This window comes from Typopeltis vanoorti, chromosome 10 (assembly GCF_054136105.1).
Source record: "Typopeltis vanoorti isolate ZY-2024b chromosome 10, IOZ_Tvanoo_1.0, whole genome shotgun sequence".
Classification (NCBI taxonomy): domain Eukaryota; kingdom Metazoa; phylum Arthropoda; class Arachnida; order Uropygi; family Thelyphonidae; genus Typopeltis; species Typopeltis vanoorti.
Window position 1 is genome coordinate 99,621,239 of NC_143558.1, and position 17,530 is coordinate 99,638,768.

The following is a 17,530-nucleotide window of genomic DNA, read 5'->3' on the forward strand; positions in this document are numbered from 1 at the left end:
GATTATGCTAAAACACTCATGCTTGCATGATGTATACTTTATAGGTATTATATACTTTCCAGTGGATTCTTCTTCTTTAGCTTGCTGAACCTCTCAAGTTCTTTGTTGCATGTATCAACTTTTTCCACTCTTTTCAGTCCAGTATTCCCATCTCAGCTAAGCCTTTTTGGAAGTTATTCTCCTAACATTACCATGGTCTTCCTGTAGGTCACTTTCTATCAGACCTCATCGCGAATGCTTGTTTAGCCATTCATTTTTCATCCATTCTTTCCATATGACCAAGCCTTCTCAATCTGCAGACTCTGATTTATTTCATCAGATAGAAGTGGAAATATAGTTCACATAGTTCTTAATTATGTCTTATTCTCTTCACCTCTTGTGTTATCTCTTACAGGTCCAAAGACATTTTCTGTGAATTTTATTTTCGTATGTCAGTTTTGTATGAAAATAAACATTGTCAGTTCTTGAAAAATTAAATATATCTTAGAGTTCCTCAAAATGATCAAAAGTTAAATAAAAGTGTGAAATGAAATGACTTCCTATCATTGGTGCACAAAAAGATGACTATTGTTGGGGAAAAAAATAATTGCAATAACTGTCAAGCACAGATAAACTGCAACCCCCTCCATTTATTTTCAATAATATTACATTATAATGATGACTGTTGTGAAGTGATGTTAGGTTATCTCTCAATAAATGAAACATCTCGTAGTTCTTTTAAATATTTGATCAAAAGTTAATTAAAATGTGAAATATTGAAATTATTTCATATCAGTGGTGCACCAAACAAAATAACAAAAGAAAACAAAATAACTTCAAGGCTTTGGGTTGCTTTTATCAACCACAGATTAGATAATTTTGCTACCCACCACTTATGTTCAAAAATGGCCATCATGAAATTCTGTTAGGTTGTAAATCTGGTTGGCACATCCATTTCACATTCTTATTTTATTTTAAAAATTATACGCACCATACATACGCCATCAACACAAACATCTAATGATCCATCATAACACGGAGTGCCATCCACTACTTTTTTATCATGTCGATAATAGAACCTTTCACCTTTAGGCATACAGTTAAGTTCACATGGATTGTGGCCTGAAAAGAGTAAAAGACAAATTCAAAATTATTAATTTAGTCAAAAAGACAAATATCACAAATAAAAATTAATAAGTTATTTTACCCTTCTGCTCCAAGAAGATTCTATGGTGAAATAAGGGTAGCAAGGTATTCTTATACAATTCAGAGCCTATTTTCTAGCAGCTCTCAAAAATTTTTATATTTAAGAACATAATAACTATTTCTCCAAAAATGCATCTAAATCATGGCAAATGTGAAACTGATTTTGAATCACAAAAGACATATTCAAAACAATTTAATGACAGAATAACATAAATATGATTAAATCCTCTAACACTAAGTAATATTTAGTACTTACATTGCAAAAGGGATGGTTCTTTTGAAATAATGGAATAGCCTCATGTGGGGAATTGGACTTGAGTGGGAGAAGGTTGTATGGCATATGATAGGAGAACAAATGGGAATGCTGGCAATGTGCTACTATTTTCTTTATACAAATGTCAAAAGCATCAGTAATGATATGTTGAGTTTGATTGCATGAGTTTGGATTGCCTATTCAAAGATTATTGCCAGTGAAGTGTGATTCATAGATGATGAAACGATGAGAACAGATGTTGAAAGATACAGCATATTTTTCGAGGACAGGAAGAGAAAATGGGATGGGGAAAGTTGTTATTACTTATAAAAGAAAATTAGCTGTGTTCATAATATAACAATATTATTATTCGTGACACCTCCAAGGAGTCCAAAGACTCATCATGGGAGGACACCTACTGTACGACTCTCCATCTCCACCACTACACCGAACCTCTACTACCAATCATCCACATTAATGCCATCTACCACCCACCACCACAACTAGTATTTTTTGTATGTACATTGCATGTGCTATGAGGGGCAGATTTGTCTGCATGCAGGATGAAAAACCTGAGTTTCCAGGAGAAAAAATCCTGCTACCTCCGTATGAGATCGGCTAATAAGAGGTACAATATCATAATATAAGAGCTGAGCATCACAGTTAAATGTCAATCATGGCATTAAAATCACATAGTGTGAGATAGAACTAGACTGGACAGGATAAAGCATGTCACTAAATATCTTCTCACCCCATGACCACTAATGGACAGATGGTGCACAACATACAGTCTCTTTCACTTCAACACTGCCTTCTCATGGTGTGTCCTGTTTCCACAAAAGGGACTCTGGCATATCCAGCAAGCATTTCTGCTGCAAAAGCAAAAAAATATCACATTGTTCTAGTTGGAGGAAGAGGAAATGCCAACTAAACTCATTAAGTGATAGATGACCTTTATCGGCAGGTGAACTACCACCTGGCCTATTTCATGTCCGGAAGTGACAAATGCCATATGTGGCCTCCAGAGTTCTAGTTTCTTTCTTCCTCCTCCCCATTCCTTTCCATGCAGTCTGAATACAAAGGCATACCAAACATACTTAGATCCCAAACCTATCAATAAAAGCAGTGGTGGAGCTGCTGCAGGCAGCTTCCAGATGGTATATGAGCCAAAATCTATCGGTAACAAATCAGGCTCCCCAGTCAAATGGCACATAATCCAGCTGCCATATACTCTGCTATGTCATACTGGGGGGGGGGGGGGGGGAGTATTGGTATGTAGGAGGCACTGTCACTGCCATGTTACAGTATTCAGATTGGTCGTCTCTCTCTCTCTCTCTCTCTCTCTATGCGGTATCATCTCCAAGGGCCTATCTCTTCTCACTGCAGGTCCCTGCCAAATCATTTCATCTTGAACTAACTAACTGGGTTCTAGTTCTAGAACCCAGAACTAAAATTAAACATACAAACAATAACAATGACACTGTGATTGAAATAAATCTCTTCAAAAACTACCGTATTTTTTGATAGATAATGTGCGCGTTATCTATACAAAAAAGTCTAATAAAAATGAACACGCGTGGTATACATTTGAAAGGTATGAGAGGTAAATCAAATGTAATAACAAAACTATTGAACATTACACTATTCAAATCCAAAAAATTCTTCATCAGACTCAATATTGAAAGAATCAATTGTGTTAAAAATTTTGTTTTTAACACAATTTAATGGTATTTCTTCAGCTTCATAATCATTGTCACTGGACACCAATACATTCCCTTGTGCTTTAATGAAACCATTTCTAACACAGTTTTCACTTACAGCAACCCAACTTTCTACAATCCACGTAACTATTTATATGACGTTCTTTTCATCTGCCCTGTTTTGTTATATTCATGGATGCCAGTGGCATCCATGAATATAACAAAATAGGGCAGATGAAACCATCAGCAAATTTACAACCATCAAAAAAATCCAAATGCAAGCCATATCTTCTAGTCCCTTGCAAAGGACATCAAATACAACTTCTTCATCTGTACTTCCACCTCTCTCTCATGGCACTACTGTTACAGGCCCTAAAAATAAAGCTGATTTTCTGGCATGACCCTCCTACATAAGATGACCAAGACAAATTGCTTAAAAAAAAAAAAAAAAAAAAAAAACTGAGCACTTATGCCTCCTGTGCATTTTTGGCATAAAGAGATGAATGCTAAACAATTTAGACACTAAACAGTCTTCAAATCCCAGTGGCATCTCTAGCTAACTCTTGTTCTTTATTGCCTCAAAAATCTTCTTTACTCAAATGGTAGTTATTCCACTACATGGAAGCAAGCATATATTTAACCTATTCCACAAAAGGTGATATAAAAGAAGTCTGTCATCTAAATACTAACCAATCATCATCACCTCAATCCTCTCCAAAACAATGGAGAAAGTTGCCAACTTCTTCACTAGCTAAACCTTCATCAGATAATCAGCAACAGTAAGGATTCTGTAAATCTAGATCCACAGCTTACCTATGTCATACGTCATTGGGCACGTTGAATGGAAAGGTTTGGATAAACATTTTCTATTGCTCTGGACTTTTTCAGGACTTTCGATCATGTGTGACATTGAAGTCTACTAAACAAATTGCCATCCTTCAGCATACTGCCACCTTCTAATTGGTGATAGCTATCTTTCTCTTCCTCTAGTTGTTCTCTGAATATGGGTGTGCAACAGGAGCAGGGAAACGGGAAGGCTCAGGTGGACAGGGGTACACAGCATGAGAAAGGTGGATGCTCCGAGAGGAAGTGAGAGCATGTGTAGACAGGAAAGAAATGGGATAACATGGGATCAAGAGGAAACAGTTGGAATTGAAAAGGATTCTAAAATGAAGAAGCAGAAAGGGAAATGACCCAAGTAGAGCATGGAGAGATCACATCGAGTGAGTGGTATCAGTAGAACTGGCTGTAGATCCAGAAATGAGCTGTTCTGTTTGTATACAAATGCTAGAAGTATAAGAAACAAGGCAGATGAAATGGTTGCATTAATTGCGTCCGTTCCCCCAAAGATTGTCAGAATAAGTGAGACATGGTTGGAAGAGGATGATATCCTGACAAGAGTAGAGATGGAAGGGTATGATGTGTTTCATGAGGATAGAAGGGGTAAAAAGGGAGGGGGGGGGAGTGCTGCTGATGATAGAGAAAGAGTAATGTCCATACAAAGTAGAGATGCAAGAGGGAAACAGTGCCAGTGGTTTTGAGGCAGTATGGTGTGAGATAGAGGTGAATGGAATCAAATACTTGGTTGGATGTTGCTATAGACCAGGTAATGTGGATGGTGGTGATAATGAAATGTATAATCAAATTAGTCAAACAAATGAGAAAAGGGTGATAATTATGGGTGATTTTAATTATGGCAATATAGTCTGGAATGATGAGTTCGCAACTGGAAGTAAGGAAAATGAGTTTCTTGAGTTTTTGAGGGATAAATAACTACCTCAGACAGTATGTAACAGAGGGCACGTGAGGATTGAGGGTCTTGGAATTGGTCATCTCATCAGAGGATATAATTATAAATGAGGTGTCAAATCATCCACCAGTTGGTGAGAGTGACCATGAGGTGATTACCTGGGTGATTGCCAGCAGTGTGAGGACCTCTGTGAGAAAAGGGTATATGTGGAACTACAAGGGGGATGATTATGAAAAGCTCAGGAGACAGCTTGCAAGTGTAGCCTGGAATGAGGAATTAGCTGGAAAAAAGATCAATGCAGCTTGGGGGATTTTCAAAAACTATCTAGTAGATGCAACGTTTAACTGTATTCCAAGAGTGAGAAGGTTAAATAAGGTAGGTGTGAGATGCGTGAATAAAGAGATTAAGCATGCGATACAGAGAAAGAGGGCATTGTGGAGGCAGCATAAGAGAAGTGGAAATAAACAATTCCATGAGGTCTACAATGACTAGGCAAGGAGGGTGACTTACTTGGTGAGGGTAGCTAAAGAGAGGTATGAACAGCAGTTAGCTAATGCAGCCAAAAAGAATCCTAAGGAGTTCTTTCGATATGTAGCCAGCAAAAGAAAGAATGATTATGGAAGGATGATATTCATAGGAGAAAATGGTATAAAGACAGCTGTGGTGGAATGTGTGATGGAGAGAGATACTTAATGAGCAATTCATAAAGGTATTTCAATATTGTGAATGTGACTTCATGGAGAGATTGAGAGCAAGAGGTGTATAGGGAGTTGAGTAAACTAGATGGGACTTGATAATATATCGCAACGTATTCTGAAGAAATGTGCCAGGGCGTTGACACCTGTCTTGAAATATTTTTTTTAATACAAGTCTTGCACTTGGTCAAGTTCCTATGGAGTGGAAGGAGGGCAAGATTGTGTCACTTCATAAAGGAGGTGATTGAACTCAAGCATCAAACTGTAGGCCTATCTGTGTGTCAGGTGTTGTGGTTAAGTTGTTGGAGCAGCTTGTGAGAACTAGGATCCAGAGTTGGGTTGACAACAATGGTATTATCTTTGATGGACAGCATGGATTTGCTAAAAGGAGGTCATGTTTTAGTAATCTACTTACTTATTACAATAAAGTGACGGCTTCCTTGGACAGAGGATAAGGACACACAGCAATGTACTTAGATTTCACAAAGGCTTTTGATAGAGTACCTCATGATAAATTGATAGTCAAACTAGAGCAGATGGGGTCGGATATTATATTAGTGCATTGGATTGGAGACTGGCTATCTTCTAAGTATCAACAAGTTGTGTATGGAGGAGCGATATCCAGGAAAAGGAAAGTCACTAGTGGAGTGCCTCAGGGGTCTGTTTTAGGGCCATTACTGTTTAACTTTTATATTAACGATATAGGTGAAGATTTGGATGGAGATATTCGGTTGTTTGCAGATGATGCAAAGTTGGGACAAACCATGAAGAGTAGACAAGATGTTGTGGTTTTACAAGAAGACTTGAATAAATTGAGGGATTGGGCACAGGAATGAGGACACGAGTTTAATGTTTCAAAATGTAAGGTTTTAAAATTTGGAAAACAAAGATGGGATGCAGAATTTATGCTTGGTGAGGATATATTGTTGGAGGTGGAAGAAATAAGAGATCTGGGGGTGATAGTGGATAAGAATCTGAAATTTAGGGGACACATAGTCAAAATTGTGAAGACAACACAAAGGCTTCTGGGAATGATGCGGAGAACATTGACTTGTAGAAGTTGGGAGATTCTTGTTCCATTGTATAAGGCTTTGATTAGGGCACACATGGACTATTGTGCCCAGATTTGGTCACCTGGTTTTCAGAAGGATGAAGAGATGTTGGAAAGGGTACAAAGGCAATTGACTAAGGTATTTTCTGACCTCTGGAATGTCGAGTATGAGGAAAGAATGAGAAGATGTAATTTGCAGAGTCTGGTGGACAGGAGGAAGAGGGGAGATATGACAGAGACCTACAAGTTGGTAAGGGGTTGTTATAGGATCAATGCTAGAGAAGTTCTACTGAAAATAGTGGGAGATCCGGGAAGAACCAGAGGTCATCCCTGGAAACGGTATAAAGAGGGTGTGAGTAGGGGAGTGAGAGGCAGGTTTTTTTCGTGCAGAGTTGTGAATGATTGGAATGCCTTGCCTGAGAGTGTGGTGTCTGCAAGGAGTTTGAATGTGTTCAAGGCGTGGTAATGTGAGTTGTGTATGTGATAAAAGGACCTCTCAAATGAGTCTTTGATTTCATGAGGTCTTGGGTAATAATAATAATAATAAATCATGGATGGCTTCCTTTCTTTGAGCTTTGTCATCAGTGTAGGAGTACCTCAGAGCTCTGTCCTATCACCTAACTTCTTTCTCCTATACATAAATGACCTACTGATATACTCCATTAATCTTACTCATTCAACAAACTATGCAGTAATCAGACATTCCAGCTTCAAGATTATCTGCAACCAGCATCTTTGATACTAATCTCCATAACCCTTCAATGGGACAAGAATAACCTTTCAATGCCACCAAAATGTAGTCATGTGTTTCTCTCGCAAAAGGATCTCAGCTCTCTTTCCTTAACCCTTGGTAATACACAAATCCAGACAGAATCAGATCTCTCTCTCTCTCTCTCTCCACCTGGACAGACATATTTACCTTCAACCTCTCCTGGCATAAACATAACACATCAACAGCTTCTTCAGCCTCTAAAAACTAGGCATTCTTCTTTTCTGAACAAGTTGCTAATTTTCACCTATCCATAATTTTTTTGTTAGTCTGGTTAAAAAATTGGAATAATATTCCCCGGTTATTGTTTTACCCTTTTCAAGATATTTAATAAACAAAATGCCTTTAGCATCCGGAAACACCGATGCCATTACCTTTCCTGCAGATGGAACTGACTTTGCCTTCTTTGGCAGTGAATAATCTGCTTCTGTCCACTGTTTTGACTGCTGATTGGATTCTAGTGTAATGGTGAATGCAAGTCTTGTCCATAGTAATAAATCAATGTACAAAATCAGTTTTATTCTTGTTAAAACATTCCAAGCACTGTTCAGAGATTTTCATGTGATTGCGTTCTTGATTGCCTATTCCCTATATACAGGAATAAAAAGGCATTAGCTGGGGGAGGGGGGGTTGCATTTTTGATCTGATGTGAGCAAGCATGATACCCATCTTGCGCAAAGCTTTTTCATTTGCAAATCTCCATGCAAAATATATCCTACATGTTCTTTTGAAATGCCTACAGTCTCAGCAATTTCACGCACTCTGACTTGCCGGTCATCCAATACCATATCTTGCACTTGATCAATGATTTCTGGTGTTGTTACACTTTTTGGACGTCCTTCGCATGGATCATTTTCAAGACTGGTATGGCCACGTTTAAACTCGGTAGTCCATTTTGTAATTGTCGAAAATGAAGGAGAAGAGTGCCCATAATCTTTTATGAACTTCGAATGAATTTCTTTTGGCATTAAACCTTCTTTTACATTTTATAACTGCACGATACTCAATTTTATCCATTTCAAGGGATATAGCCGACACTTTTAAAGCTTTATAACACAAACTATTTGATAGAATGACTTGCAATTTCACATGGATGCTTATGACAGATATACCAACTTAGAAAAAAAAAAAATCCTGTCGATAGTGTTGTCATCTATGGTCGAGGCTGAGAACTTTTCAGAATACCCTCGGATTTGCAGAAAAAATGAATTTCTACAAAACTGACAGATTGCATTTGAATGATTTTGGAGTGAGTGAACTGGAGAAACTGTTGCTAGAAGGAAATGCAGTGTGGGATATAAGCAGTGGTGTGTTTGGACTGGCTTGCACCGGCTCACGTGAGCCGGTTGTTGAAATTTTTCAAATTTAGAGAGTCGGTTGTTAATGTTTAAGTCGGGCGAGTCGGTTATTAAAATTCTTCATGAAAGGATAGATGAGGAATGATAGTATATACTTTTTCTTGTAAATATTTTGAAATTGCATAATAAACACTTACATATATTATTATTATCAAAAATAAATGCATAAAGGAGAATTCACAAAACACAAACTCAATTTATGAACGGAAATTTGGAAACGATTTTATTTACTAAACAATGTCTGTATTCATTAAAACACAAATACGTTATCAAAACACCTATACTGGACATTTGAATAAACAATAATACCTTATTTTTCGGCGAATTTCCAAGAACTTGCAACATTAAGTTCTTGGAAATGCAACATTGTTGCACTATTGATAAATATAAAAATTCATCGCGACGACTATAATCTCTGGTCATTTGTCGACTACTCACAGTGTATAATTGTGCCAGTCATAAAGGAGTGGTAATATTAGTGTTACATTTTTTTATTTTGTTCAGGATTTCATTTGATAATACATAATAATCATTGTAGGATAGGTAAGTTGTAGGTAATATAGGAAAATTTTTGTTATATGTTTTTATTTCTTATTTTTTTTGTTTATAATTAAAATAATTTTAATCAGGGTTAGAGTTTTGCGGTCAAAAAAGTGGATAGCCGTTAGTTGAAAAAATGAAATAGAAATAAGCAACAATAAATATTCTTCTGTTTTTTTTAATAAATGTATGCAAGAACAACATAATGACTTTCCATTAGAAAAATGTTAAGATATTTTTTTTTTTATAAAGCGAGCCGTTTGTTAAAAATTTACCAACACATCACTGGACACAAGCGAGATATCAGAAGAAATAAGAGATGAAGTGAAAGATCAGGATAGTGGAACAGATGCTGAAGTGCTTGGTAATGGAAAAAGTAGTAGTGTGATAGATGAAGAGATAATACGAATACTAAAGGAACAGGGAAAATCAGGGTGAACAGGGAGACACAGTATATTGTGAATAGATGATGGAAGTAGTAGTGAACGTGTGTAGGAAGATGATTAACACAGAAATGGAACAGATTGGGATGCGAGAGAAATGGTTGCGACTGAGTAGATATATCCAGTTACATGTGATAAATCACAACCAAGGTGGCTTGGGTAGGATTGGTTATAGACTGAAATGCGATCTATTCTGTTTAATTATAAATACTGGAAACATAATGCTAGCCTTTTATAATAAAGTTACAAGAACATTAGATGAGGGAAAGGCATATACTGCAATTTTCTTAGACATAGTAAAGGCATTTGACAGGGTGCCACATGATAAGCTGATATTTAAGTTGCAACACATGGGTCTGGATGTCAGATTGGTCAAATGGATTCAGGATTGGCTGTCTGATAGGTATCAGAGAGTTGTGTATGGTGGAGCAGTTTCAAGGAGACAGAAGATTACAAGTGGGGTCCCACAGGGCTCAGTACTAGGACCTATATTGTTTAACCTTTATATCAATGACATTGCCAGTGGATTGCAAGGGGATATTCAGTTGTTTCCGGATGATGCGAAGCTGGGAAGGATTATTAGTAATAGTGCAGATGTGGTAGCCCTGCAAGAGGATTTGAATAAGCTAGATAGATGGGCAAATGAATGGGGGTGTCAATTTAATGCAGTAAAATGAAAGGTCTTGAGGTTTGGGAAAAATCGATGGGACACTGCATACTCTATGGGAGGAGTTATACTGGAGGAAGTAGGGGAGACAAGAGATCTGGGGTTGATGATTGATAGAAACCTGAAATTTAGGGGACATATTGCAAAGGTGGTGAAGGTAACACAGAGGATTGCTGCAATTATGTGAAGGACACTAACCTGCAGAGATAAGAGGGTTATCATTCCGTTGTATAAGTCTCTGATCAGACCACACTTGGATTATTGTTCTCAGATTTGGTGCCCAGGATTTGAAGGGGAATAAATTAACTGTGGAAAAGATACAAAGACGGATGACAAAGATGGTCTCAGGACTGTACAAGAATAGTTATGAGAATCAGCTGAGGGAATGTGGATTGCAGAGTTTGGTGGATAGAAAAAGGAGAGGTGATATGATTGAGACTTTTAAACTGTTGAGAGGTGGTTATGCGGTTGACACTGGGGAGTTCTTTCACTTGGTTGAACAGTGGGAAGGAGTGATGACAAGAGGCCATCCCTGGAAGTTACGAAAGGAAACTGTGAGCAAGAGGGTGAGCAGTGGTTTCTTTGCATGGAGGGTGGTTGAGCCGTGGAATGCATTGCCTGATAGAGTGGTGAGGGCGAGAACGGTCAATGAGTTTAAGGAGTGGTATGATAGACTTTGTGTTTCTTAGGGGGGAACCTCCCCTCGATGAGTCTTGACAGACTTTATGTTCTTAGGAAGGACCTCCCACGATGAGACTTTTGACTCCATGGAGGCCTGAATAATAATAATAAGAAGAAGAAGAAGAAATAAGGAAGATGAAATTATTTTGCTGATTGAGTTTATTAATCCAAAAATTGTTGATACAAATAAAACAAGGTTGAATGAGTATGATGTCCTAACAGGAATAGAAAGGGAAGGGTTCAGTGTTTTTAACGAGAATAGAAAGGACAAGAAGGGAGAGGGAATGATGCTGATGTAAGAAGGAGAGTTATTGTCCACACAAAGTAGACATGAAAGAAGGAAATAGTGACAATGATCTTGAAGCATAGTGTAAAGTGGAGGTTGACAGGAAGAGACAGTTAGTTGGATGTTGCTATAGCCCAGGGAATGCGGAGGATTGGTGATGAAGAAAGATATAATCAACTTGGGTTAGTGAACAAGAGAAGTGTATATTATGGGCAATTTTATTATGCCACAGACTGAAATGAAGAGTAGCCTTTGGAAATAAGGAAAACGAATTTCATGAGTTCATGAGAGACAACTGTCTTAGTCTGGCAGCATGCTCAGGATTTAATCTTGGGGAGGGGGGGGGGGCTGATTTGAGATTACACACTACCAGTGGCAGCTGGTGAAAATAGAAACAGGTGGGGAAGGGGCCAAAAACAACTTAATTTTTTTATATTTATATAGTGAGTTCTATTATTGATTTATAGTTATTATTTTATTACAATAATGTTTATGCAGAATCTACTGATGTATTGAGCTATTAATTTTTTAAAATTGTTAGGATGTAATATATATGGGCTCAACGTATTAATAACATGAAAACTCAAAAGATTTGCAATTGCGGTGCATAGCTCAACAGACTAGAGCAACAAAAAAAAAAAAAAGCTCAACGTACTAGAGCAGTGAACTGGAAATCCAAAGACACTGGTTATACTCCAGCTGGTCACCCTGCAAAATGTTTTCATTCTTCAAGTGTTAAAACAAAAAAGTTATTATTTCTATTATTAATAAATCAATGTTGAAACATCCGAGAAATAACGAGAAACGTTTTTCATATAAACTATCAATTTTGTTCATAGTTAAAATGTATTGTTTATGGACGTAATAAAAATTTAAACTTTAAAATAAATTATAACAAAAAACGACAACAATAATTAAACACACTAAAAACAATAAAACAGATCAACAATGAGAATAAATAATAAGACAATGAAAGAATAGCCCACTATTTACGTACAAACACAGTGACTTATCTTGGGGCCAGACTAAACTGGCCCCGAGATAAGCGTTGCACCCGGTAAACAAACACGATCGCTAGTGAGTGCATGTGCTTCACAATCAAAGAATCACGCCTAAGTGCATATGTAAAAATACAATGACTGGGCCAGACTAAACTGGCCCCAAAATAAGCATTGCGCCGGGTAAACAAACACGATCGATAGTGCACCTCATACATGCCTTGTGTTCTACACGTATAAAATAGGGCCAGCTGTGACTAGCCCCAGAGACCATGCTAAGTCGCATTATACAATATTGCCACAAAATACTACAGTAATTTTTTTATTAAAAAAAAAAATGTGTTGGAAATAGATCAAAAAATAATAATTACAAGAAACATATTTTTTAAAACTACAATTATTGGGCTAGTTATACAAATATAGGTGGGGCCCGACCCCTATGGCCCTTAGGGACTGCACACTACGCATTATATATGGCCTATGACTGAGCATCTGCAGTGATCGCCAATACATGATACCCTTGATCTCCTCTGGCCCAGGTTGGGCAAATGAAGTAGCACTCAGTCTGCCCGAGCACTACTTCATTCGCCTTGCATTCACAGCGGCCGTGATTCCCAAGTGCTATAGAGTATTCCCACCTTATGTGATTACTAATTTGTAAGTAGTATAGAAATAGAAAACATGACACAACATAAATAAAAAAAAAAGAATTTTAATGAGGAAAAGATTTCTGGAAAATTTTCTATTGTTTTTTTCCTTTTCTTTTAAGGGGGCCAGGGCCCCTGGGCCCCCATGAGTGCACCACTGTCTTAGGCAGTATGTAAAAGAGGGCACATGAGGATCAAAAGTTTTGGTGATCATGAAATGATCACCTGGGTTGTGGCTAGCCATATGAGGAAAGGACATGTGAAATTAAAAGACTAGTGATTATGGTGAGCTTAGGAGACTGCTTGGAGCTACCGAATGGTATGAAATGCTGAGCGGAAAGGAAATAAATGCTGCTTGGCAACTGACAAAGAAATACTTAACAGGATTAATGTGTGAATGTATTCTGAAAGTCAAAAGGCTGAATAAAGTAGGTGTAAAATGGATGAATGCAGGGATTAAGCATGAAATCTGGAAGAAGGCACACTGGAAGCAACACAAGATGAATAATGATAACAATCAGTTGCACAAGGAGTATGAAGAGCAACCTAGGAGAAAGAGAGACTCATTTTAAGGATAGAATAAGTGAAATACAAGCATAAATTAGGAAATCAGGTCAAGAAAAACCCTAGGAAGTTTTTTGATATGTGCCAAGTAGAAAGAAGAATGATTATGGCAAGGTGAAAGTAGCAGAATGGTAACTGCTGCAGAGGACATAGTCGAGATATTTAGTGAGAAGTTCATTAGGAAGTTTCATCCTCAGTGTGAAATCAAAAGCTAGAGAATGAAATGAGAGATGAATTAATGGTGAGCAAGCAAGAGTTATACGAGGAATTAAGTAATCTAGATGTCAATAATGCAATAGGACTTGATGATATCACCACATGTCTTAAAGGAATGGTCCAAGGAGTTAGCATCAGCTTTGGCCTACTTGTTTAACGAAAATTTTGCAACTGCACGAGTCCCAAAAGAGTGGAAGAAAGGCAAATTTGTTCTACTTCAGAAAGGTGATGATAAGGCTAAATCAACAAATTAAGGCTAATCAGTATATCTAGAGTTGTAGTTAACGTATTGAAGAGTTGGCAAGATATAGGATACAAAAAGTGGGTTGATAACAGGTATTGTTTGTGCTTGTCAGATTGGTTTGTTAAGGGGAGATTATGTTTTACAAACTTGGTCATGCTATAACAAAGTGACAAATGTATTCGACAAGTTGGATGCATATATAGTGGTGTACTTAGATTTTGAAAAGGCTTTTAATATACTGCCCACACCACACCACAAGTTGGTAACTAAAGTAGACCAGATGGGATTGGATGAGAGATCTGCATGTTGGATAGGAAACTGGCTCTCAGATATATATTAGCAAATTGTGTATGAGGTTGCAATATCCTGGAAAAGAAAATGCACTACTGCTGTGTGGTAGAGATCTGTTTTGAGACCATTGTTATTTAATTTGTATATTAATGATATTGAGATGCGTTTAACTTGTGATATGTAACTGTTTGTAGGAGATAAGGGGAGAGTGATAAGGAATTAAGCAGATGTTATGGCCTTACAGGAAGGACTTAAAAGATTGCATGAGTGGGCAACAGTATGGAACTGTCAATTAAGTATCGCAAAGTGTAAGATTCAGAAACTGGTAGGCAACAATGAATGTAAAGTACTTGGTGGGGAATTTTTTGAGGAATTGAGGAGACAAGAGACCTTGAAATGGTGGCAGATAATGATTTGAAGTTGAGAGATCACATTGCACAAGTTCTGAAGTCATCACATTAGATTATGACAATGATAAGAAGGACTTTAACATGCAGAAATAAAGCGCTTCTGGTTTTATTGTATAAGGACTTGATCAGGTTTCATTATTTTGCACATATTTGGTCCCCTGGTTTTCATAGTGATGAGGAAATGGTCCATAGAAGACAGACTAAGGAGGTAACTGGTCTATGGGATATGAAGACAGATTGAAAGAATGCACTTGGCAAAGGTTTGTAAATAGTAGAAAGAGAGGGGATATAATTGAGACATTTAAGTTGGTAAAGGGTTGTTACCAGTTTAATGAGGATGAAATTTTCATAGAATGGAAGAACAGAGTAGAACACAGGGGCATATGCACAAGGTTCTTCCAAAGTGAGTGGTTGGTGAGTGAAATGCACTGCCTGACATTGTGGTGAACACAGATACATCGAATGAGTTGAAAGCACAGTTTGATGGACTGTGTAATATATTGATTCCATGCATGAGAGGTTGAGGGACCTATAAGTACATCAATGCCATGTGTGTAGTACAGATGAGGACTGAGATAGAAGCTTATTGATGTTTTTTTTTTGAAGAGCTGTAGGTTGTAGTTGTTTGGAAATACTTTATGAGGTAGGCTGTTCCAGAGGATAGAGGTGGACAGAATAAAAGAAGATGAAGAGGAGCAAGTTCAGTGTGTTTACAGTTGCACAGTAATAGGATGCTAGGAAGAAGAGAAGCAAGTTCAGTGTGTTTACAGTTGCACAGTAATAGGATGCTGGGCAGCTACTGCTCTTGTATTAACAGGTGCAACAGAAAGTGGAGGAATGATTGTTGCCAATTCACTGGAGCAGTGACCATAGAAGTAACTGTAGACATGGACAATGTAAAGTAATCCTAATTGGACTGACAATGCCATGATGGTACTATGTCTTGGTTATTTTAGTCAGAACAGGTTTATTTACTGCTTAGATGGTGATGACTAGTGACTAGACTTGTCATTAGAATAGGTGATGATGCAATGACTAGACTTTAACTTAAATCTATCTTCAGGTGGTGTAGCAAATAGGATGCTAGCATCACTTCCACTGAGCTACACAGGCCTACAAATTCATATTGACTTCTAATTCACCAATAGGGGTGGTCTAATCAATAATTAAAATAAGCATTTCTTATATTAAGGCAAAGATCCTGGATAAGCGCCTCCGTAGCGCAATTGGAAGAACGACGGTATATTGCGCCCTTCGATTGGAATAGGCCTAAGTTCGATTCTCGTCGCGACGGGAGGAATCTTTATCTGGTCGATTTCAATCGATGGTGAGTTAGCCGATCTCATACGGAGGTAGCAGGGTTTTTTCGCCCGGAAACTCGGGTTTTTCATCCCGCATACATACAAATCGGCCCTTCAGAACACACGCAATTTACAGACAAAAATTACTAGTTGTGGTGGTGTTGGAGGTGGGCGGTAGATGGCGTTGATTCGTAGTAGAGGTAAGGTGTAGAGACAGTTGAAGATGTCCTCCCGCGATGAGTCTTCGGACTCCTTGGAGGTATCAGGAATAATAATAATAATAATAATTACTTACAGTCCTAATTATAATTTTTAATGACCTCTTAGAACAAAAGATGGAATATGCAGGTGGAATATGTGCTATCCATATTCTTGGGATTTTTACACCATCATTCTTGTTAAGATTAGGATGGTTGATTATAATTTCACAGGCTTCTTTAGGTCCTATTTCAGTAATTTACTTTCATTTTATGATAAGGTGATGAGTGTGTTAGATAAGGGAGAATCATATACAGTGATATTCTTAGACTTTGCAAAGGCATTTGATAGATTACTACATGATAAATTGGTACAAGCTGCAGAGGATGGGAATAGACAGTATATTGGTTAGATGGATAAGAGATTGGCTCTCTGAACGATACTAGCAGGTTGTGTATGATGGAACAGTGTCTCAAAAAAGAAGGGTGACCAGTGGCATGCCACAGGGATCTGTTCTTGAATCCCTGCTGTTTAATTTGTTTGTAAATGATATATCATGTGAACTGATTTTCATTTATATCATGGAAGATTCCCATGATATAAATGATATATCATTGGAATCTTCAGTTATTTGCTGATGATGCAAAGTTGGGAAGGATTGTAAGTAGCACTGCTGATGCTGAATTCCTTCAGGAAGATTTAAATAGACTTTTCACTTGGACAAAAGAGTGGGGTTGTAGTTTTAATATCAATAAACACAAGGTGTTGCATTTAGAGTGCAGAAATAAAAGGCTATGTACTATACTGATTGTGCTGTACTGCAGGAAGTGGATGAGATTAGAGATTTGGGGATAATGCTTGACAGCAGACTGAAGTTAAGAGGGCATATTGCTAGGTTTGCAAAGGTTGCAAATCATAATACTGCTATGATAAGAAGTACTCTAACCTGCAAGGACGAGGAAGTGGTTGTGCCACTGGTCAGACCACACCTTGACTATTGCTCAGATCTGGTTACCTAGTTTTCAATGTGCTGTGGAGACATTGGAGAGGGTTCAGAGATGAGCAACTAAGACAATATCAGGACTTTGGAATGCTGGCTATGGAGAGAGGTTGAAGAGATGTGGATTGCATAGTTTGATGGATAGGAGGAAGAGAGGTGATATGATAGAGACATTTAAGTTAGTGAGAGGATTTTAACAGATTAATCCAGAGGGGATTATAAAAAGAGTAGAAGGTGAGAGGGGAAGAACTAGAGGTCATTCCTGGAAGTTATGTAAAAAGTG

The 17,530-nt window shown here is 37.7% G+C and overlaps 1 protein-coding gene across 3 annotated transcripts in view; it reads right to left on the reverse strand.

The window, feature by feature from the left end:
- The window catches only part of LOC150102627 (papilin-like), an 843,028-nt gene that overhangs the window by 621,579 nt on the left and 203,919 nt on the right, over positions 1-17,530 (reverse strand). Inside the window, exon 6 of one of the 3 annotated variants that reach the window (XM_090399411.1) lies at positions 971-1,101. The exons of 1 other annotated variant lie outside the window; for it this stretch is intronic. In XM_090399411.1, coding sequence (XP_090255537.1) covers positions 971-1,101 — 131 coding nt within the window. Of the gene's footprint in view, positions 1-970; positions 1,102-17,530 lie in introns of those variants that run through there. One more of the 3 variants, XM_090399409.1, reaches the window with a different exon arrangement.